Source organism: Neoarius graeffei, chromosome 27 (assembly GCF_027579695.1).
Source record: "Neoarius graeffei isolate fNeoGra1 chromosome 27, fNeoGra1.pri, whole genome shotgun sequence".
Lineage (NCBI taxonomy): Eukaryota > Metazoa > Chordata > Actinopteri > Siluriformes > Ariidae > Neoarius > Neoarius graeffei.
The window spans coordinates 36,850,375-36,872,754 of record NC_083595.1 but is presented as its reverse complement, the minus strand read 5'-3'; the positions used below and the strand labels follow the sequence as shown (position 1 = coordinate 36,872,754).

Sequence of the window (22,380 nt, the reverse complement as noted above, 5' to 3'; positions counted from 1 at the left end):
ACCTGCATGTCTTTGGACTGTGGGGGAAACCGGAGCACCCGGAGGAAACCCACGCGGACACGGGGAGAACATGCAAACTCCACACAGAAAGGCCTTCGCCGGCCACACGGCTCGAACCCGGACCTTCTTGCTGTGAGGCGACAGCGCTAACCACTACACCACCGTGCCGCCTCCTTCATGTATGTTAAAAAAAAAAAAAAGGACTTTGTGTATACAGTATTGATTATTTTTTCTCATATGGCCCATCCTCTGCGTTCCTTCTCTGGTTAGTTTCATTGCATTTTACATGCATTTTCAAATTAAAAAAAAGTTTGCAGAAGACTTCAGTAACTTGTTTGATTTAAAATTCAAGCCAGTCAGGTGTAGCTGATATAAAGTTTCATACATCCCTGTTTTTTCCACATATCTTCCTGTGCTCATCTATTATTCGTAAATCTCCTCTCTGAATCTTTCCCCTCTTCTTTCTGCTGAAATTCAACTTTTTTTTTTATCAGTTTTTCTTCCACTGACTCAGACCAATTCTAATCTTTAATCTCCATCTTATTAGTGGAAGCCACAAGCTGCGGGTGGTTTAGGCTACTTCTGCAGAAGCAATAATGCAGAGTGAATTATTTTGCTGAAAAGATCGCAATATATCCCACTCGGAATTCCCCCTGGTGTCTTTTGAATACTAACAGGTCTGAGAGTGCATGCTCATTCATAGATAATGTGTCTGCAGCATCTGGTGCTGTTCTTTATTGCAAAAGCAGTGAAAAGCTGTGACATTGTCTCTGGCTACAGGATGAAGTATCTGTGGACCGGTCATATGTGCGCCTTTACTGCCTTCGGCGTGTGCGGTAAGGAGATGTGGATGTTGTGCCTGCGGGTCATCCATTGCAACACTGAAGGAAAGGTGAGATATGAAGCACGTCGCCTGGTCTAGCGCAATATTAAAGTAGCAGTTTGTCATTTTTAGAGCACTTTGCTGCAAATTGCATTTCTAATGATGAGCCTTCCCTTTTCCCTTGAATTGACCCCATTCTTTTGTTGAAACTTTATTTTCCTACATTCCTTCCTTCAAAATTGAAAAGCTGGTCAGGTATGGGGTGGAGCTCATTTCTGGGCCAGAAAGAAATGCTAAAAGTAACCTGAAATGAAAGAACTAGTCAGAAACATGTACTGTCATGAAAGACAGTAATTTATATACAGTTACGCTGTCTGGCCAAAAAAAAAAAAATCGCAATTTAGATTTAAATAATCAAATACTAAAGAGCCTTTGATTGGATAATTAGTGAAGTGATTTAATGCTTCAGCTGGCAACAGTTCTTTTTAACCTGAGTTGATGCAGTGAGTAGCTTCTCATTTCTTAACACCCATGTCAGGAAACGTATCCAGTGCTCATGGAAAAGACGTTGCAGTGTTTCAAAAGGGTCAAATTATTGGCCTGTTTCAAGCAAAGAAAACAACTAAGGAGATTATTGAAATTGCTGCAATTGGGTTAAGAACTGTCCCACACATTTATTAAAGTGAATTTAATGCTCCTAAACCACACCTTTTTTTTTTTTTTTCCAAAGCAACGTTGATTGACCATGTGTTTTTGAACCATAGCTGATCCAAAAGGCCATAAATTGATGGAAAATTAATAAGATCAGCCGATTTTCACGGAATCTGCCAAGACTGAACCGGAAGATCCTGAAAGGGTGCGTGACGTCACGGATGTAACAAAGATCCTGGTATCAATTTCGTTCCCGTACGCAGCAGTGGTTAGACCAGTCTCGATATGGAATCACGTTTTGGAGAGAATTCTGATAGTGGTTGGGATTCTTGTATGTCAGATGAAGGGGCAGATGATTATCAAGGATATTCCACAGTAAATGGTTATCTTTTCAAGCTCCCAAGACGAGAAAGAGATGCCAGTTCACTCAGTTCACGACAGTCCCGCTCACCGCCGATAGTGCACCACCAGCCAGAGAGAATTGGAAACACAGATTGGTTTGTGGATTTTTATTCTAAGCTGGTTGCTGCAAAATATAGGGAAAATATTTACATGTACCTCAATAAATGCAGAAATCTAATCTTTAAAGCGTACACTTGTTCAATGTCAATATTGAAAAAATATGAAGTGGGTGATAATGGGGGAATCGACGAACTGTCCAAATGTCAGATCAAATGTCATTTATTAAATAAACGGGTTTCTTTTTTGCTCCAGTAATTCCCATGTGGTCGTTCTGGTGGTGATGAACGCTTGATGATTTATTATTAGTAGGTGACACGAGATCTGCCTGCTTCGTTTGCACAAACCTCACCCACTGTCGCTTTAGATTAGTGTCATTTCTTGGAAATTCGTGAATTCCTGCTGTATATGGATTTGAACATCCAAACACAACACAGCACTTGCACATCATTATTTTTATAAAATTCCAACAACAATATCCGCTTTCAGTGAGTAAACAAGCACGGAGTCAGATAAACCAAAATAACCAAGATAACCGGGGTTCCACGTCTGACGTCATGTGAGATTAGCCGTGGGGCAAGGCTGCCTTTTTCTGGGATCCGGATGCCGTGATTTATAGATAGTTTTGTGCTTGATAATAGGATAACAAATAATTAATATTATTTTCCCCCGCTTTATTGATTCATTTTGGTCGTTATTAATGATATACACTACCGCTCAAAAGTTTGGGGTCACCCAGACAATTTTGTGTTTTCCATGAAAAGTCACACTTTTATTTACCACCATAAGTTGTAAAATGAATAGAAAATATAGTCAAGACATTTTTCTGGCCATTTTGAGCATTTAATCGACCCCACAAATGTGATGCTCCAGAAACTCAATCTGCTCAAAGGAAGGTCAGTTTTATAGCTTCTCTAAAGAGCTCAACTGTTTTCAGCTGTGCTAACATGATTGTACAAGGGTTTTCTAATCATCCATTAGCCTTCTGAGGCAATGAGCAAACACATTGTACCATTAGAACACTGGAGTGAGAGTTGCTGGAAATGGGCCTCTATACACCTATGGAGATATTGCACCAAAAACCAGACATTTGCAGCTAGAATAGTCATTTACCACATTAGCAATGTATAGAGTGGATTTCTGATTAGTTTAAAGTGATCTTCATTGAAAAGAACAGTGCTTTTCTTTCAAAAATAAGGACATTTCAAAGTGACCCCAAACTTTTGAATGGTAGTGTATATTCATTTTAAAGCATTACAGTAAGGCGTTACATACACTTTAAAACCTGGAAGGATAGTACTGAACTATCAACCTCGTGGAAAAATGTGGATGGGAAAAGATCCTGACTGATCATGATCAGAGATCACTTAAACACTTGGTGAATTTGAATCGTAAAAAATCGACAGTAGAACTTACAGCCATGTTTAAAACTGAAAGTAAGAGCATTTCCACACTCACAATGTGACGAGAACTCACAGGATTGGGATTAAACAGCTGTGTGTTCATAAGAAAACCACTGGTCAGTGAGACTAATCAGGAGAAAAGGCTTCAATTTGCTAGGGAGCATAAAGATTGGACTCTGGAACAAAGGAAAAAGGTCATGTGGTTTGATGAGTCCAGATTTACTCTATTCCTGAGTGATGTCAAGGTAAGAAGGGAAGCTCATGGAATGATGCACCCATCACACATAGAGGCTACTGTATAAGTCTCTGGAGGCCGTGTTATGATCTGGGGTTACTTCAGTTGGTCAGGTCGAGGCTCAGCAACGTTATGGGGCAATAAAATGAAGTTGGCTGACGACCTGAATGTACTGAATGACCAGGTTATCATCACATCAATTGATTTTTTTTTTTTTCTTCCCTGATGGCACGGGAATAAAATTAGGGCTCAAACTATTAAAGAGTGGTTCAGGAAGCATGAGGAATCATTTTCACACATGATTTGGCCACCACAGAGTCCCAACCTTAACCCCACTGAAAGTCTTTGGGATGCTAGGGAAGATGTTACAGAGTGGTTTGACTCTCCCGTCATCAATACAAGATCTCAGTGAACCATGAACGCAACTCTGGATGGAAATAAATGTTGCATAAAGTTGTTGAAACGATGCCACGGTGGTTGCGTACCATAATCAAAGCTAAAGGCGGTCCAAGGAAATACAAGTGTGTGTGATTTTTTACAACCCCGATTCCAAAAAAGTTGGGACAAAGTACAAATTGTAAATAAAAACGGAATGCAATGATGTGGAAGTTTCAAACTTCCATATTTTATTCAGAATAGAACATAGATGACATATCGAATGTTTAAACTGAGAAAATGTATCATTTAAAGAGAAAAATTAGGTGATTTTAAATTTCATGACAACAACACATCTCAAAAAAGTTGGGACAAGGCCATGTTTACCACTGTGAGACATCCCCTTTTCTCTTTACAACAGTCTGTAAACGTCTGGGGACTGAGGAGACAAGTTGCTCAAGTTTAGGGATAGGAATGTTAACCCATTCTTGTCTAATGTAGGATTCTAGTTGCTCAACTGTCTTAGGTCTTTTTTGTCGTATCTTCCGTTTTATGATGCGCCAAATGTTTTCTATGGGTGAAAGATCTGTACTGCAGGCTGGCCAGTTCAGTACCCGGACCCTTCTTCTACGCAGCCATGATGCTGTAATTGATGCAGTATGTGGTTTGGCATTGTCATGTTGGAAAATGCAAGGTCTTCCCTGAAAGAGACGTCGTCTGGATGGGAGCATATGTTGCTCTAGAACCTGGATATACCTTTCAGCATTGATGGTGTCTTTCCAGATGTGTAAGCTGCCCATGCTACATGCACTAATGCAACCCCATACCATCAGAGATGCAGGCTTCTGAACTGAGCGCTGATAACAACTTGGGTCGTCCTTCTCCTCTTTAGTCCGAATGACACGGCGTCCCTGATTTCCATAAAGAACTTCAAATTTTGATTCGTCTGACCACAGAACAGTTTTCCACTTTGCCACAGTCCATTTTAAATGAGCCTTGACCCAGAGAAGACGTCTGCGCTTCTGGATCATGTTTAGATACGGCTTCTTCTTTGAACTATAGAGTTTTAGCTGGCAACGGCGGATGGCACGGTGAATTGTGTTCACAGATAATGTTCTCTGGAAATATTCCTGAGCCCATTTTGTGATTTCCAATACAGAAGCATGCCTGTATGTGATGCAGTGCCATCTAAGGGCCCGAAGATCACGGGCACCCAGTATGGTTTTCCGGCCTTGACCCTTACGCACAGAGATTCTTCCAGATTCTCTGAATCTTTTGATGATATTATGCACTGTAGATGATGATATGTTCAAACTCTTTGCAATTTTACACTGTCGAACTCCTTTCTGATATTGCTCCACTATTTGTCGGTGCAGAATTAGGGGGATTGGTGATCCTCTCCCCATCTTTACTTCTGAGAGCCGCTGCCACTCCAAGATGCTCTTTTTATACCCAGTCATGTTAATGACCTATTGCCAATTGACCTAATGAGTTGCAATTTGGGCCTCAGCTGTTCCTTTTTTGTACCTTTAACTTTTCCAGCCTCTTATTGCCCCTGTCCCAACTTTTTTGAGATGTGTTGCTGTCATGAAATTTCAAATGAGCCAATATTTGGCATGAAATTTCAAAATGTCTCACTTTCGACATTTTATATGTTGTCTATGTTCTATTGTGAATACAATATCAGTTTTTGAGATTTGTAAATTATTGCATTCTGTTTTTATTTACAATTTGTACTTTGTCCCAACTTTTTTGGAATCGGGGTTGTAATTTCTATTTATTTATTTATTTATTTTGGCCGGGCAGTATAATAATATTCTAGCTTTAGAAACAATTTAAACCTTATAAATAGCATGTATAAGGCTAGAAATAATAGCAGGCCAGCAGAAAAGTTGCACATCCTGAGCCACAGTTATCAGAAGTAGTAGTCGTAGTAGTGATGGGTGGATTCTGGTAAATTTTTATCCATATGTTTGGTTAAATAAAGCGTTTCAATACAGCACACCCATCCTCGATATTTTCCTTCACTATCAAATGTTGCAGGTTTGCAGCGAGTGGCTTCTTTAATGATATTTTTGGAGTTTTACAGCTTTGATTTGCAAGATTATCAGGCAGATAATCCTTCTGTGCAGGGATCGTTGTACTGAATACACTATAATACACCAATCCATAGCTGACGGTTTGGGGGTTTTTGGGGGGGGTGGGGGTTCGGTCTCGGAGAGATCGCGTGCTTGTTTTACCAGGCACCACGATAACATCTCCACTCTGGAAGATAAGCGTTGGAATCTGTGTAAATCTGAAACCTGACAAAACAAGGGTATAGATGGTATCTCAATGCGAAGCTGTATCTTGAGAGTTGCATTACTCCCTTGTGAGAGAAGATTGAGTTTCAGTGGATGTTTTCCACGGCAAAGCGCCTGCATTTCAGATTTCCCCTCACTAGGTGGCAATGTAGTAACAACCTAAAACAAACCGTTATTTCCTTTCTTCCTTAACATGTTTGTGTGTTTTTCCACAGCTAAAGTTGATCAGGTACTCCGTTCCGGTTGTGCTGCTGGCGTTCCTTTATTACAAGGTAATACATTTGCAGCAGGCGATCATTTTTTCTGTTTGCATATTGCGCTAATCTGCCTGGGCAGCAGGGTGACAGGAAGTGCTTAGCTCAAACAGCCATGCACAGAAACCTGGGGGGGGGGAAAATAAATAAATAATGCTTGCGCTCTTCAAGCATTTATTTTTAAGAGGATTTTTGCCCCTGCTGGGTTAATTCTGCTCTGTCAACAGTGGAATTGCAATATGCAATCAAGCATAAAATGTGCAGTTGTGTCTCTGTTTGTGTGTGTGGTTTATAGTACTCCTAAATCTGTAGCATTATCTTGGTACCTTTCTGTCTTTCACACTTGCTGTGTGTGTGTGTGTGTGTGTGTGTGTGTGTGTGTGTGCGCACGCACACGTGCTTTTGTACTTTAGTTCTGGCCCAAACTGACAGAAGAACTTTCTGAGCTGAGAGAATTTTATGACCCGGACACTGTGGAGCTGATGACCTGGATTAGGTAAGATACAATATTATACGATATTACAACAAAATGTGCTGCAGATTTAATAGAGAAGTCCGAACACACTTTTTGTTTTCTCTCATGAAAAACACACACTGACACTTAATCACATACACACCTCGCAACTCTGGCTACAAACCAAATAAAGGAGCAGAATTATTTTCAGACTGTTATTAGACTTTCTGGAGTTATTTGCTATTATTGGCTTTGTGGAGTATTGTGTGTGTGTGTGTGTGTGTGTGTGTGTGTGTGTGTGTGTGTGTGTGTGTGTGTTTAGATAGAGATCATATGGAACAGGAACATTATATTTGGCCTGGAGTTCTTATTGCTCATGTCAATGGGTGTGTGTGTGTGTGTGTGAGAGAGAGAGAGTGAAGTTTGATGGCACATGACACAGGTTTTCTTGGTGCTAAGAAAATCCAATTTGTGTTAGGGATTAGAGTATGGAGTTACCGTGACTGGTGCTGTGGTGCTAAGCCTTTTCTCCACGCTAATTACCCCACTGATGAAAGAGTTAAGCGAGGGATCACTTTTCAGTCGTGCTGTCACTCCCAAAGCTCACTCTGTCTCAAATGTAGATTATCAGCGATCGCTGTTCTTTTCGGAAAACAAGCTTTTGTGTCTAAGTGTCTGAGAGAGCGGAGTAAATGAGCTGGCTCGAGCCACAGACTTTAAAATATTCTCCTTCATCCCTGATTTCAAAACACGCTCCATATAATGAATGCAGCGTTGATTGTGGAGCAGAGGTTAAACAGTAAACTTTGTATTTGTATGTATTTTTTTTTTTGCCTTCTTGTTCAATGTGAAAATGTCGGAAATGAAGGCAGTGATGAAGCGGCGCAGAAGTGAAGCTAGTCAAAAAGTATTAAAAATAGTTCGTCAGCGACAGAGAGAGGAGAGATCGAGTTTTAAAAAGCTCTCGCATGTCATCTGGGCTGCCATGGATTTTTGGGAATGGATGAATGATGAAATGATGCTCAATTTCTGTTATTTTGTCAAACCAGAACTTTCTGACATCTGCACGTAGATTTATTCTTGGAAAATACTGCTAATCCGAGTGGCACAGCGGTGCAATAAGTAGTGTTGCTATCTCGGAGCAAACAGCGTTCCTGGTTTGATTCTGAGCTTAGATGAAGGTCTGTGGAGAGTTTTGCATGCTCTCGATGAGTTCATGTGGGTTTCCTTTCATCTCCCAAAAACATGTCATTGCGTGGGTGGATTGGTGACTCTAAACACCCCTGTATGTGCGAATAAGAGTGTGTTGTCTTGTGATGTGATGTATTCTCACCCAGATACTCTAGTTCCACCATGACCCTGACCAGGATAAATCAGTTACTGAAGATGAGTAGACAAATTTAATACATTAGCGCTAGCTTACCAGGCTGTCAAGGGGTTAGGGCCAGCATACCTCCAGAGTCTGATCCACCTGTAGATGCCAGCCAGATCCCTACGCTCCGCTCCTACTGGGTCGCCTGGCCCCTCCTCCTCTCCTCTCAAGACTGCTGTCTGTCCTGGCTCCTTGTTGGTGGAATGACCTTCCCATTGGGCTCAGAACTGACCGACCACCTTCAAGCGCAGACTGAAAACTCACCTCTTCAGGCTGCTTCCCTGCCCACTGTATAACCACGTTTCGGTCTAGACCAACCCAGGCTGTGTATGGTCTCGCCTGAGGTTAGCCATTTGAGTTCTCCGTTTAGTTGTTTGTTTCTTCGGCTCATCTCATCTCATTATCTCTAGCCGCTTTATCCTGTTCTACAGGGTCGCAGGCAAGCTGGAGCCTATCCCAGCTGACTACGGGCGAAAGGCGGGGTACACCCTGGACAAGTCGCCAGGTCATCACAGGGCTGACACATAGACACAGACAACCATTCACACTCACATTCACACCTACGGTCAATTTAGGCTACATCCACACGACAACGGCAACGAGATGTTATTAAAAAAAAAATCGCGTCCACATGGGCAACGGATCAGTAAAATATCAGGTACATATGGCAACGCAACGCTTGCTGAAAACAATGCAATACACATGCCACACCTCTAGGGGCGCTGTAAGACGGTCCTATCGGAGACACCAGGACAATAGAAGTAGTAAGGACGCATGCGCATAAACTATTATGCGCGAGACTTCATATTAGCCACAAAGTCAGGAAAATCTGTTCGTAAAGTTACGTTATAATGACCAAACACAATGAAAAGTATTTTTGCAGTCTCACCTGTGAAAGATAATCCCATGTGATCTCGTTTGGACGGCAAACCTGTTGGTACAGTTAAACGCAGCACATGAATGAGGCATCTTTATTCTCCGCTTTGACCCATCCAATATGGCGGCGAGGATGACGTATGATTCTACGCGGAAGGCGGTGTCTTTAATGGTCCGGAATAAATTGAATGCTACACGTTGATGGATTAATTTGTTCTTCTACACCCTTTTTGAGGAATGTATTGTAGGACTTAAACCAACATCTGAAGAGGTGAGATCGCTCCTTTTTTTCCCTATTTTTGCTGGCGGGATTGACTCTGCCCTAAGGGCAGAGTCTCTCACTCTCTCTCTCTCTCACTTTGCACCATTACACAATAAATATTCACAGTGAAAATATTTTGTAAGCGCATTTCATGAACCAAGTTATAGGATTTGTTGACAACTCGCATCGAGTTTGTTACACTTCTACCCGGCGTGAAGCACTGACAGTCATGTGGTTGTGACATCATCGTAAACAAATCCGTTCTACTCATCCAGACGACTTCGCAACGGCACCATTGCCAGATTTTTCCACTCTGGAACCCGTTCTCAAAAGATTTCGTTTTGGGGCACCCAAAACGCCGGTGCCGTGTGGACGCCAGGCCGAAACGATAAACAATTTTATCAGATTCACCTGAATCCGTTGCCCTGTGGACAGGGCCTTAGAGTCACCAGTTAACCTAACCTGCATGTCTTTGGACTGTGGGGGAAACCAGAGCACCCGGAGGAAACCCACGCGGGCACGGGGAGAACATGCAAACTCCGCACAGAAAGGCCCTCGCCGGCCACAGGGCTCGAACCCGGACCTTCTTGCTGTGAGGCGACAGCGCTAACCACTACACCACCGTGCCTGTTTCTTCGGCTGTTTGAATATTAATACTTCAACAGAATATTACACTAGGTATTGTTGTTGTTACTTGTTCAGTTGGCACTAAAACTTTCTTGTCTAGAAGTTCAGCACTTTGCGTACCTGACTTTTGCACTCATCGTACATCGCTCCGGATAAGATCGTCCGCTAAACCCTATGTAATGTGAATGAACGAATGAATGAAAATAGTGCTAATGCTTCAAGTGCAAAAGTAACACAACATTGCTGACACACCTATATAAATACAAATATACAGTCTGTAAACAGATGTACTATTAGGCAGTAATGTTAACATAATGTACCGTAACATCAAAAAAAAAAAAAATAGCTTGAGAGAGTTTTATCATGACCCCCTTCAGTTGCCTGTTCTGATCTGAACTAGGCACTTTGACATCTGACGGAGTTACAACTTTATAGCAAGAAGAACGTTCAGGGTGGTGGTCGATGAGAGATCTCGGTATTACAACTCGGCGGAGCAAAAAGCTTCATATTCAGATAATGTGAGAGAAGTTGGAGGCAGCTATAAAGGCATTTCGCAGGCATATGGTTCATAAGAAAATACTTGGAAAGGGAGACGCAAACTGACTTCATTTTGTGTTTTACATTACTCGTATATCCGAAAGAGTGCTATTGGAACATATGTCGAGATAATGAAGGAATCTGTGAAACCTAACACTCGACCACACAAATCAAGTTAATTCCGTTTTCATTTTATCCTAAGGGTATGCAAACTTTTGCACTCGACTGCTTAAGTGTGGGTGTTGCGTGTTAGGGTAGGTGCGGTGTAATTATGCCTTTAGGTGCAACTATTTCCAACCACTCTCTGAGTTTTTAAAATGAAAGACTTTATTACTTCGACTAAACATCTCTTATACTCCACATGTCGAAGGTCTTTTGGTTTAGTGCACATGTGATGAGGAGAGGTTTGAAAATAGGAACTTCTGAATAGAACTGCTGTTAGAAGTCATCATAATGAATAATCCTGTTGCTGTACATTTCACAGTATGCCATAGTGTAGAGCGTGCGTGTTATTTTGCAGATTAAATCAGGTAGACTGACTTTCAGATTTTTCAAGTGGAGGTCATAAAAAGAATTTTCCCTGACACCCAATTATTTTTGTTCAGTGGACTGAAAGCTGCTGAATTCGAATCACAGACTTCCAATTTTATTTATTTAAAAAAAATAGAACAATTAATGAATTTACAGCCACGTGGCCCTAAATTCTCCGCTATTATTTCTTGCTTCATCGTGACACAATACAAGAGACTACGTCACTGCATCACACGGTGGGCTTTCCCTGTTCGCGCAAGGCATTGTGGGTAGGGCTGGGAATCGATCCAGCTTTCCTGGATTGATTCGATTCCGATTCGATCTGCGATTCGATCCGATATCGATCTACAACCCCGATTCCAAAAAAGTTGGGACAAAGTACAAATTGTAAATAAAAACGGAATGCAATAATTAAAAAATCTCAAAAACTGATATTATATTCACAATAGAACATAGATAACATATCAAATGTCGAAAGTGAGACATTTTGAAATTTCATGCCAAATATTGGCTCATTTGAAATTTCATGACAGCAACACATCTCAAAAAAGTTGGGACAGGGGCAATAAGAGGCTGGAAAAGTTAAAGGTACAAAAAAGGAACAGCTGGAGGACCAAATTGCAACTCATTAGGTCAATTGGCAATAGGTCATTAACATGACTGGGTATAAAAAGAGTATCTTGGAGTGGCAGCGGCTCTCAGAAGTAAAGATGGGGAGAGGATCACCAGTCCCCCTAATTCTGCGCCGACAAATAGTGGAGCAATATCAGAAAGGAGTTCGACAGTGTAAAATTGCAAAGAGTTTGAACACATCATCATCTACAGTGCATAACATCATCAAAAGATTCAGAGAATCTGGAAGAATCTCTGTGCGTAAGGGTCAAGGCCGGAAAACCATACTGGGTGCCCGTGATCTTCGGGCCCTTAGACGGCACTGCATCACATACAGGCATGCTTCTGTATTGGAAATCACAAAATGGGCTCAGGGATATTTCCAGAGAACATTATCTGTGAACACAATTCACCATGCCGTCCGCCGTTGCCAGCTAAAACTCTATAGTTCAAAGAAGAAGCCGTATCTAAACATGATCCAGAAGCGCAGACGTCTTCTCTGGGCCAAGGCTCATTTAAAATGGACTGTGGGAAATTGGAAAACTGTTCTGTGGTCAGACGAATCAAAGTTTGAAGTTCTTTATGGAAATCAGGGACACCGTGTCATTCGGACTAAAGAGGAGAAGGACGACCCAAGTTGTTATCGGCGCTCAGTTCAGAAGCCTGCATCTCTGATGGTATGGGGTTGCATTAGTGCATGTGGCATGGGCAGCTTACACATCTGGAAAGACACCATCAATGCTGAAAGGTATATCCAGGTTCTAGAGCAACATATGCTCCCATCCAGACGACGTCTCTTTCAGGGAAGACCTTGCATTTTCCAACATGACAATGCCAAACCACATACTGCATCAATTACACCATCATGGCTGCGTAGAAGAAGGGTCCGGGTACTGAACTGGCCAGCCTGCAGTCCAGATCTTTCACCCATAGAAAACATTTGGCACGTCATAAAACGGAAGATACGACAAAAAAGACCTAAGACAGTTGAGCAACTAGAATCCTACATTAGACAAGAATGGGTTAACATTCCTATCCCTAAACTTGAGCAACTTGTCTCCTCAGTCCCCAGACGTTTACAGACTGTTGTAAAGAGAAAAGGGGATGTCTCACAGTGGTAAACATGGCCTTGTCCCAACTTTTTTGAGATGTGTTGTTGTCATGAAATTTAAAATCACCTAATTTTTCTCTTTAAATGATACATTTTCTCAGTTTAAACATTCGATATGTCATCTATGTTCTATTCTGAATAAAATATGGAAGTTTGAAACTTCCACATCATTGCATTCCATTTTTATTTACAATTTGTACTTTGTCCCAACTTTTTTGGAATCGGGGTTGTACTTAGATATTGCTGGATTGTCACTTTAAAGTAAAAACTGTCCCTATTGACAGGAACAGCCCCATATGTGTTTGTGCATGTAATTTAACACCAAATGCCTTCTCCAGTGCAGTTTGATTCGCCGCAGGTTTAGCTGAAACTGTGTCGGCGTGGTGCCTGGATAAGTGGTTGCGGAGACTGGTTGTATTGCCACTATATTTTACCTCTATGTGGCACAGTTTGCACACTGCTTTTGTTCTGTCGACTTCGTCTCTGTCCTCGTAACGTTTGAATCCAAAGTAATGCCATACATCAGCTTTCAGGCCAGGCGGTAATTTTAGCTATGCAGCTTCAGCCATCTCGCGTTCTTAAGTTTCGGTTTCGTTTGCTGGCACCCGCTTTTTATAGCGGTCCTTGCGCGGTCGAGAAAATAGTGCCTATAGCCACCTGGAAGAGATGGATCCACACATTTTTGAATCGATCTCGTATTTTTTGAACGTGAATCGATATCGGATCATGGATCGATCTTTTGAACCCAGCCCTGATTGCGGGATAGAAACTTGAAGCGGGAGAGAAAAACGGAGGATGCGAATGAAACGTGAAAGATCGACTACAGTAACAAAGCGAGAAGAAAAGACGTTATGTTGCGAAAGAAAGGAAACGCAGGACCAAACTCAATAAATATCAGCGGTCAGCGAGCACCTCGGTGTGATCAGCTATTCGTTTAAGCCAGTATCTCACTGGGCGGCGACAGCTTGCGACTAGTTGGAGACACGACAATTGCGATAAAATATGCGAATTAGCGAAAATTTTCACTTGGAATCACATTGAATTGATACGACACGTTTGCGTACGTCGCACGAGTGTTGCACGAATGTCACAAGAACTCCCGGCGAACTTTGGCCAAAAATTCGCCAGAAGTTCGTATACCTGTAGCACGAATGTTGTGTAACATTCACGCGACAATCGCGAAACACAATTGCGATTTTTTTCAAATTTGCGAGTGTCGTGTGACAGTCGCATAACAGTCGTGCGACAGTCGCGCAAATGTCGTGCGACAGCTATGCATGGTGGGCATATTGCGCAAATGTGCATCCACTTGGGTAACTGTAAAATACGAATATGCAAAAGACATTTAATCTATTTATACATATAGTCATGTTGCACATTTTAAAGGCGTCGTTTCCATAATAAAGTATTGTATTGTGTAAGAATCGTCACAAACATCACAATAAATGGAGTCACTTATTTGAAAAGTTTGTATTGCACTTGCACTTCACATACGAATGGCATCTGTTCTGTCAAACTAAAATTCTATTTCAAAAATATACAATTTATACTCACCTGTTGGCAGGGGTGTGTAAATCTTTCTCCAGTCCTTGTCATTCTTCTGGATAAGATCATGTAGTAACTGATTTTTCATCTCCCTGTTTTTATAATTTTGTTTGGATTTATCATAAAAAATAGGATGATTTGAGCCAAAATTCAGCAAGCGTGTCCTGGTGTTCATCCTTCTAGGGGTACTGCACCACTTACTGCCTTCATTCTTTTACCTTCCTTGGCAGGCAGGGAAGTAGAGGAAGCCTCAGAGTCCTCCCCATCGGAACCAGGCCCTGGGACTTTCTCAACTTCTAGAGGGGCCCGTTGGGCAGGGCCAGTAGTCCCCCTTCCCCCGGACTTGCCTTTCTTGGGTGGCATGGCAAAGTTGTCTCTCAGTTCTCGCACTTCCTGTGTCTCACAGAAACTGACTTGAGAAGGGTTTGTGACCTGTCACCTCACAGCAAGAAGGTCCTGGGTTTGAGCCCCGTGGCTGGCGAGGGCCTTTCTGTGCGGAGTTTGCATGTTCTCCCCGTGTCCGTGTGGGTTTCCTCCGGGTGCTCCGGTTTCCCCCACAGTCCAAAGACATGCAGGTTAGGTTAACTGGTGACTCTAAATTGACCGTAGGTGTGAATGTGAGTGTGAATGGTTGTCTGTGTCTATGTGTCAGCCCTGTGATGACCTGGCGACTTGTCCAGGGTGTACCCCGCCTTTCGCCCGTAGTCAGCTGGGATAGGCTCCAGCTTGCCCGCGACCCTGTAGAACAGGATAAAGCGGCTAGAGATAATGAGACGAGATGAGATTTTATGTAATTTGGCAAAAAGTTTTTTTTATCCCCCGCTGGCTGAAAGGCCCGAAGGGGGATTATGTCGTGACGATGTCCGTCCGTCCCAGGAAGGGCGCTCACCTTCTGAAATCAACTCCTCTCACAATTTTTGCAGGAATTTCACAAAACTTGACAGGATTCTTTGTTGTATGTCGGTAATACACATATTGTAATTTCGTTCAATTCAGTTCAATGCATTTTACCAGCGTTACGGCATAGTTGCCAGCGGGGAATATTGTGCTCTCAGAGCACTCTTGTTTTGTTGGGTCATAAGTCTCATTGCGCACCTCTGTAGTTTCGGGATTTGACAGTTTACATGAATAGGTTTGTCAGCAATGTGGTATTACACCTGAACACCCTTTCTGGGATTAAAAACTGTGTACAAGCATTTGTTTAATGTACCTCAGCCAGCACCTGTTCGTTTTGATATGTGCACAGTTATGGTTAATTTTTGCAAATAGCGCTAGGGATGAGTCATTAGATGTCTACACAGTGTGTCTCTGTGTTTACCCGTTTCCAGGCGTGAACTAAAAAACTTGTAAACACGGTTCAGTTTTGCAGACATAACATGTTCAAAGGAGATATGCGCCCCCCCCCCCCCCCCCAAAAAAAAAAAAAACAACAAAAAACACGCACGCACATAATTAGAGCTATATATGAACAGACTAATGCAATAAGATAAAGACTTTTTAATCAAATGCAGGTTCAGATGAGGATTCAAGAGAGTGTTCAGAATGCAGATGAAGCTGAATTAACACAGGGATGAGGAGGTGCATCCTTTCCTTCTGAGGAGACGGTGAAGACATGCAAGGATTAGATATATGGACAGAGGAAATGATGTATTGTATTTGTCAAATCAGACATCCTTCTTCACTGAGGTGATGTTTAAAAGTGGTGTCATTTATTGATGGGTTGTTGTCAAGCTCAATCACCTGTCACCGAGCGTAATGGATCTGCATATACACGACAAGGTGCGATTACAAATGGAATTAAAATCAATCAAACGGTGTCTGTATATTCATCTATCACCCACTGGCATATAATCATGTTTCAGAGAATCAGGTACATTTTTTTCCAACTTTAATCCAGTTTTCATTTATATGCACTCATTGCTTTAAAAAAAAAAAAAGGTTGTGTATTATTCCATTATATTTTATTAGATTTTGTTGTATTTTTTTATTGTATGATTTCTCTCTGGCAGTATCCAACTTGGAACTTATTAACGATATTAAAGAAATTTTCACAGTTTGATAATCTGGTCTAAAAGCGTAACAGTTTCATCATATTAAAACACAAGCCGGTGGAGGAAATCAGAGGCAATAGTGAGAATATCTTTGCACGTTCCTATATATACACCTACATACAGAAAATATACAGTGTTGTGCAAAAGTCTTAGGCACTGGTTTTTTTTTTTTCATACAAACTTTGTTATAGATTTCTATTTTATGACTTCTACATTATCGAGTCAGTACAAAAACATTTTAGAGTCCAAACGTCTGTTTTCCAACACAAAGTTAAATGGTACAGAAAAAAAAAATGTTTGTATCTGAGCAGCATATTACATAAGAGAGCACTTTTCAGAATAAAAAAGAAAACATAATGAAGGCTACTGGGTTTTGGTGCAAAATGAAGAAGTGAGTGTGACAGTCAAAGTGTCCAGAAGAACTGGGGCTGGTTCTGTAAGATGCTCAGTAAAACCTACAGCTCATTTCCGCATAAAACTGCACTCACTGTACCTGAGACTACTTTTATTTTTTTAATTTTTATTTTTTTAAAGCAAAGGGTTGTCGCACACCAAATACTGACTTTGTTTCATTTATTAAGGCTTACTGCTGCTTATTAGCCTAGTAAACTAGACCCACCCGCCTAGCGGCCAAAAATATTTTTGCCTAGCGAATGGGTCTAGCCTCGCACCATATAAACAAAAACACCCCGGGCATCAAATCATGCCCGCCAATCACAATGCAAGGTTTTTGTTTGGATTCTTTGGGCGGGCTTTTGCAGGAGTGACGACAAAGCTGCGCGACGCTGGAGAAAGCACAGCAGGAAAGATGGCTATGGGCTAGTGAACAGCGCGCGTTTGACTCCGCTTTGGAATCAGTTTTAGAAGAATTAGACTTGGAGTTTTCGTTGAAACATGAGCAGGAAGAGGCTCTCCGCTCATTCCTTTTCAAGAAGGACGTTTTCGCTGTTTTGCCGACCGGCTATGGCAAAAGTCTGATCTACCAGCTGGCTCCGCTCGTAGCCAAAAGGATGGGGCTAGTTTGTGCAGTACGAAGAATTAATAAACAGCTTTGAAACATTACTTTTTGATTGTTTCTTATTTTCCCGTTATTTTAAATTTAAGGGAAATTATTTCACCAAACACCACTAAATAAAAACTCTCAAAAACAGTTTAAGCAAACCCTTGAAAAACACTTGAAAAATAAGAGTGTATGTTAAGTATGTGGTACAGACTCCAAACTTGTGGTCATTATCTCCAAACTTCTTAATATCTAGAACCTGTTTATTAATTAATACGCATTTTGAAAAATTATTTATTTCAAGGCCTCCCCCACTGCTTTCTGTCGCTCTGACTACGTCACAGTCACTGTTGCGCTGATTGGTCAGAGCGTTGGCCTATACGCACAGAGACAGTTTGAAAGACAGCGGTTTGTTCCACCCCCACCCTTCAGAAATGTCTACGGATCGAGGCCAGACTAAATATTCACATTTAGTCTGGCTTGCCAGGCTAGCTGCTTATGGTATTTTTTTTTTTTTAAATGTTGAAACATTTCATTTCATGATTTTTGAAGCCATTTTTGGTCTACAGCATTTCTTTACATGTGCCTAAAACTTTTTGGGTTCCAAAAGTCTGAGATCACATTGAAAATACAGTAATTATTGAAAATGAGCTTTTTGGTATTTTAAAATAATTAAAACAAAGAAAGGAAACGATCTTTCATCTCAATGATTTCTAAATATTCTGCACTATTTCTACATCACTGTTTAAATTTAAGCAATTTTGTGACATTGACCATGTTAAGTTTGTACAAAAGGTCACATTGTCTTTCAGTCGAAACATGCGTTCATATGACACTACAGTGAATTTTATCTAACGTGGATTACAGTACATTGCAGGCATTTAGCAGACGCTCTTATCCAGAGCAACGTACAGCAAACCCAGGGCAGCCTGGAGAGCAGTTGGGAGTTAGGTGCCTTGCTCAAAGGCACTTCAGACATTCCTGCTGGTCCAGGGACTCAAACCGGCAACCTTTTAGACCTAAAGCTGCTTCTCTAACCTTTAGGCCATGGCTTCCTAATGGCTTTAAAGTGCATATCACGGGTAAATTCAGGAGCAAGATCAATGTAATTCTCCTATTTTATATTAAACGTTGGTCAAATATCTGTCACGTTTTTGCATTTTGTGCAATTTTTTTACCTTGCGCAATACCAGAAAAATTCAGTTGAAATCAAGCCATTTGAGGCGAATTGTTCCGCCTCTGAAAAAACTTGCCATTTGGATTTCCCGGCAAACATTGATTTTCGTGATATCGCGTGCGGGACGCCTCCCTCTGAATCCTACATCAGCGCTGGTTTGTTTATGAGAAAACGACCGTATCATTTACATCCCCGGTGTTGTCTCCGTCGTCTTCACTACTTGAATCATCATCAAATCCAAACAGATGAAGCCCCAATTCTGACATTATATTCTTCATCCAAAGGTGAAGTAACATTGCGCTCAGGTGACAATTCCATATTTCAATGCAAAATCGCGAGCTGCTAAGCTTGGTCTACACAGGCTGTGCACTGAAACCGTGCAAAGCTCGCGCAGCCTGCTGGCGGATCCGCAGGTGACGTCACGAATCTGGCTCCAGACTCCGTTGGGATTTTTCCAGACGCGTTTTGTTATTTTATTTTTTTCTGCTGTAGACAGATGGCCTTATGCAAAATTACTCTTCTGGATGAGTGTGTAAAGGGACATACTTTAATATAAAAAAAAAAACACGAAATTGGTCCAGGATATGCACTTTAAGTTATTTTTGTTTAAGGATGTAGCAAAGGGGGGGGTATCGTGGCTCAGGTGGCTAATGCCGCTTTTCCACTACAAACGCGGCTGAGTCGGGCTGAGCCGTGCCGTGCTGAGTTGGGCTGAGTCAAGCTGAGTGGGGCTGAGTCGAGCTGAGTGGGGCTGTTGGAGTTGCATTTCGACTACAACCGCGCTGAACCGTGCTGGCTGGAAGTGGGTGGACACATTGGGTGGAGTTAGCGAAAGTGGGTGGACGTCACGTGATGTCGTTAAGCAGCGCAAACAGTGACATCAGTGAGCTTTTAAGCGGCAGTCTCACGACCCGAATAGTAAACAATAAACATGGAGTCGTTAGTGTTGCTGGTCTTGGTGCTGTGGCTTGTTGTCACCGACAACTCCAACAGATACTGGCAAGAGCGTATAGATGAGGCGAGGCGCATAAGGCTTCAGAAATTCTCGTAATTCGTAATTCTTCTTCTTCCGGGTTTACGGTGTTTACAGATCCCAGCGTGCTCGCGGGGCGTGTGTGGGCATGTGAGGACACTCCTCCTCACCAATCAGTGCACAGGGGAGTGTCTGCTCACGCCCCCAGCCTCACTCGGCTCGCTTTGGCTCGCTTCAGCCCCACTCCCAAACGGTGCGAGTTTTAGGGGCTAAGCAGGGCTGAAGCGAGCCAAGTTGTGCTGTTCTTTGGTAGTCGAAACGCGAGCCGTGTCGGGCTGAAGTGAGCTGAAGCGAGCTGAAGTGAGCTGAAAAAGGGTAGTGGAAAAGGGCCATAAGGCGCCATACCATAAATCCGGGGACCCGGGTTCGATTCCGACCCGAGGTCATTTCCCGATCCCTCCCCGTCTCTCTCTCCCACTCATTTCCTGTCCTGTCTCTACACTGTCCTATCCAATAAAGGTGAAAAAAGCCCCAAAAAATATATTTAAAAAAAAAGGATGTAGCAAAGGACACTTCATCTGTCTATAAAATGTCCTTTACCGACAGAGTCAGGATTGTCAGGTTCTACCCAAACTTTTGGAGTCCGTTTTTGCTTTTGTCTTTAACTCAGAAAAGAGACATACCAAATACTAAGAAATTCTGAAAATCAGGTAAATATTTCCAAGATTCTCCATTTCCCTCAAGTTATTGCTCATAATATACACTTTATGCGAAGTTACTTCTGGTCATCTAATTTGACTGGACAAGCAGCATTCTAAGTGCACTGATATGTAGTACATCATCACTGGGACATTTCACTCTTTGTATCCCTCCGCTTGTCTGAGTTTGCTCTATAAAATTCCAGTTCTAGCAAATACTTCATTACTTTGAAGCCATTACTTCACTATGGGTTATCCCTCAGTCTGCATGTTGTGTTGCCACTGCACAGTGCTCGATCCAGATGTGGCTTCTTTGGGAATTGATTTTGCTGACAGAACAAAAATATACAAAGTATTTGCCCAATATGTGTCTGAAATGTCAGCTACTCGATATTAATATTGTTTATAGAACTATTGTGTAAAAGTAATATCAGACTCGCCAACTGCTGTTGTTCTGAATATCAGCACAGCCATGATTACGTGCAGCACTCACCATGCAGCCTCGTGCTTACAGCTGAATGTGTCCAGCTACAACAGCACTCTCGGTTGTGCGATATTGCTTAAATTGGGGGGGGGGGGATTCAATTACAACCCCAAATCAGAAAAAGTTGGGACGGTATGTTGAAATTGAAATTAAAACTAAAAACAATTATTTGTAAATGATCTTTGACCTGTATTGCACTCAACACAATACAGTGAAACCTCATGTTACGATCACCTCAAAATTACGAACAGTTTTTCACGGTCCCGATTACTTGCTTATATATTTCATTGGTTGCGGCCTTCAATAATGCGACCACCTCAATATTGCGTATTACGACCAGTAATTTCGGTCCCACCTGTCGAAAATGAATGTAATTAAACCTCGAAAATACGGGCGCCCCCCCCCCCGTCGTGTCAAAACACGGGGCACAAGAGCTTTCACGACATCCGGTTTACGTCACGCCGCAAAATAAGATCGACTTGTACGACAATGAGTAGAAAACGTAATGAGTTGTCTTTGAAAGAAAAAATTGATCTGATTAATGAAAGTGCTGGTAAAAAGTCAGCATCAGCTAGCAGAAAAGTTTGTAATTGGTAAAACGCAGGTAATCTATGCAACGAGGTGTGAAGTGGGCTTTAGTAGATCGATTTAAATAGAAAAAGTTCAAGTTGTTAAAAGTGTCATAAGGCCACACCAATTTAATTAGTTGGTTCTCAGATTTTTTCAGGAAAAATATGAGGTGAGCGGGCGAATACCTCTTGAATACCTTTTGAATTTTTTGTCAAAATAAACTCTTATTACAATTTTGATTCTTGCAACACATTTCAAAAAAAGTCGGGCCATTAAAGCATTTACCACTTTTATAATGTTGCCATTCTTTCTCACAACACTTAAAATAATGTTGAGGGACTGAAAGACACCAAGTGATGAAGCGTTTCAGGTGTTATTTTGTCCCATTCTAACTGCAAACAGGTCTTAAGGAGAGCAACAGTACGGGGTTGTCATTGTCGTTTTTCACTTCAAAATGTGTCACACATTCTCTGTTGGGGACAGACACCCTCTTCTTCCACAGCCATGCCTTTGTAATGTGTGTAGAATGTGGTTTTGTATTGTCTTGTTGAAATATCCCTGGGGGCGTCGTGGCTCGGGTGGATAAGGCGCCATACCATAAATCCAGGGACCCGGGTTCAATTCCGACCCGAGGTCATTTCCCGATCCCTCCCTGTCTCTCTCCCGCTCATTTCCTGTCTCTACACTGTCCTATCCAATAAAGGTGAAAAAGCCCCCCCAAAAAATCTTAAAAAAGAAATATCCCTGGAAAAGATGTCTTGGAAGCAGCATATGTTGCTCCAAAATCTCAATGTACTTTTCTGCGGGGTGTCGTGGCTCAGGTGGATAAGGCGCCATACCATAAATCCGGGGACCCGGGTTTGATTCTGACCCGAGGTCATTTCCCGATCCCTCCCTGTCTCTCTCTCCTGCTCATTTCCTGTCTCTACACTGTCCTATCCAATAAAGGTTAAAAAAGCCCAAAAAAATCTTTAAAAAAAAAAGTACTTTTCTGCAT

The 22,380-nt window shown here is 41.9% G+C and overlaps 1 protein-coding gene across 3 annotated transcripts in view; it reads left to right on the top strand.

Annotated features, from left to right (window-relative positions):
• dpy19l3 (dpy-19 like C-mannosyltransferase 3) overlaps positions 1-22,380 on the top strand; it is a 184,682-nt gene that overhangs the window by 107,798 nt on the left and 54,504 nt on the right. For all 3 annotated transcript variants that reach the window (XM_060911429.1, XM_060911428.1, XM_060911427.1), the window contains exons 14-16: positions 781-892; positions 6,465-6,521; positions 6,917-6,999. In XM_060911429.1, the coding sequence (XP_060767412.1) occupies positions 781-892; positions 6,465-6,521; positions 6,917-6,999 (252 nt within the window). The remainder of the gene's footprint in view (positions 1-780; positions 893-6,464; positions 6,522-6,916; positions 7,000-22,380) is intronic.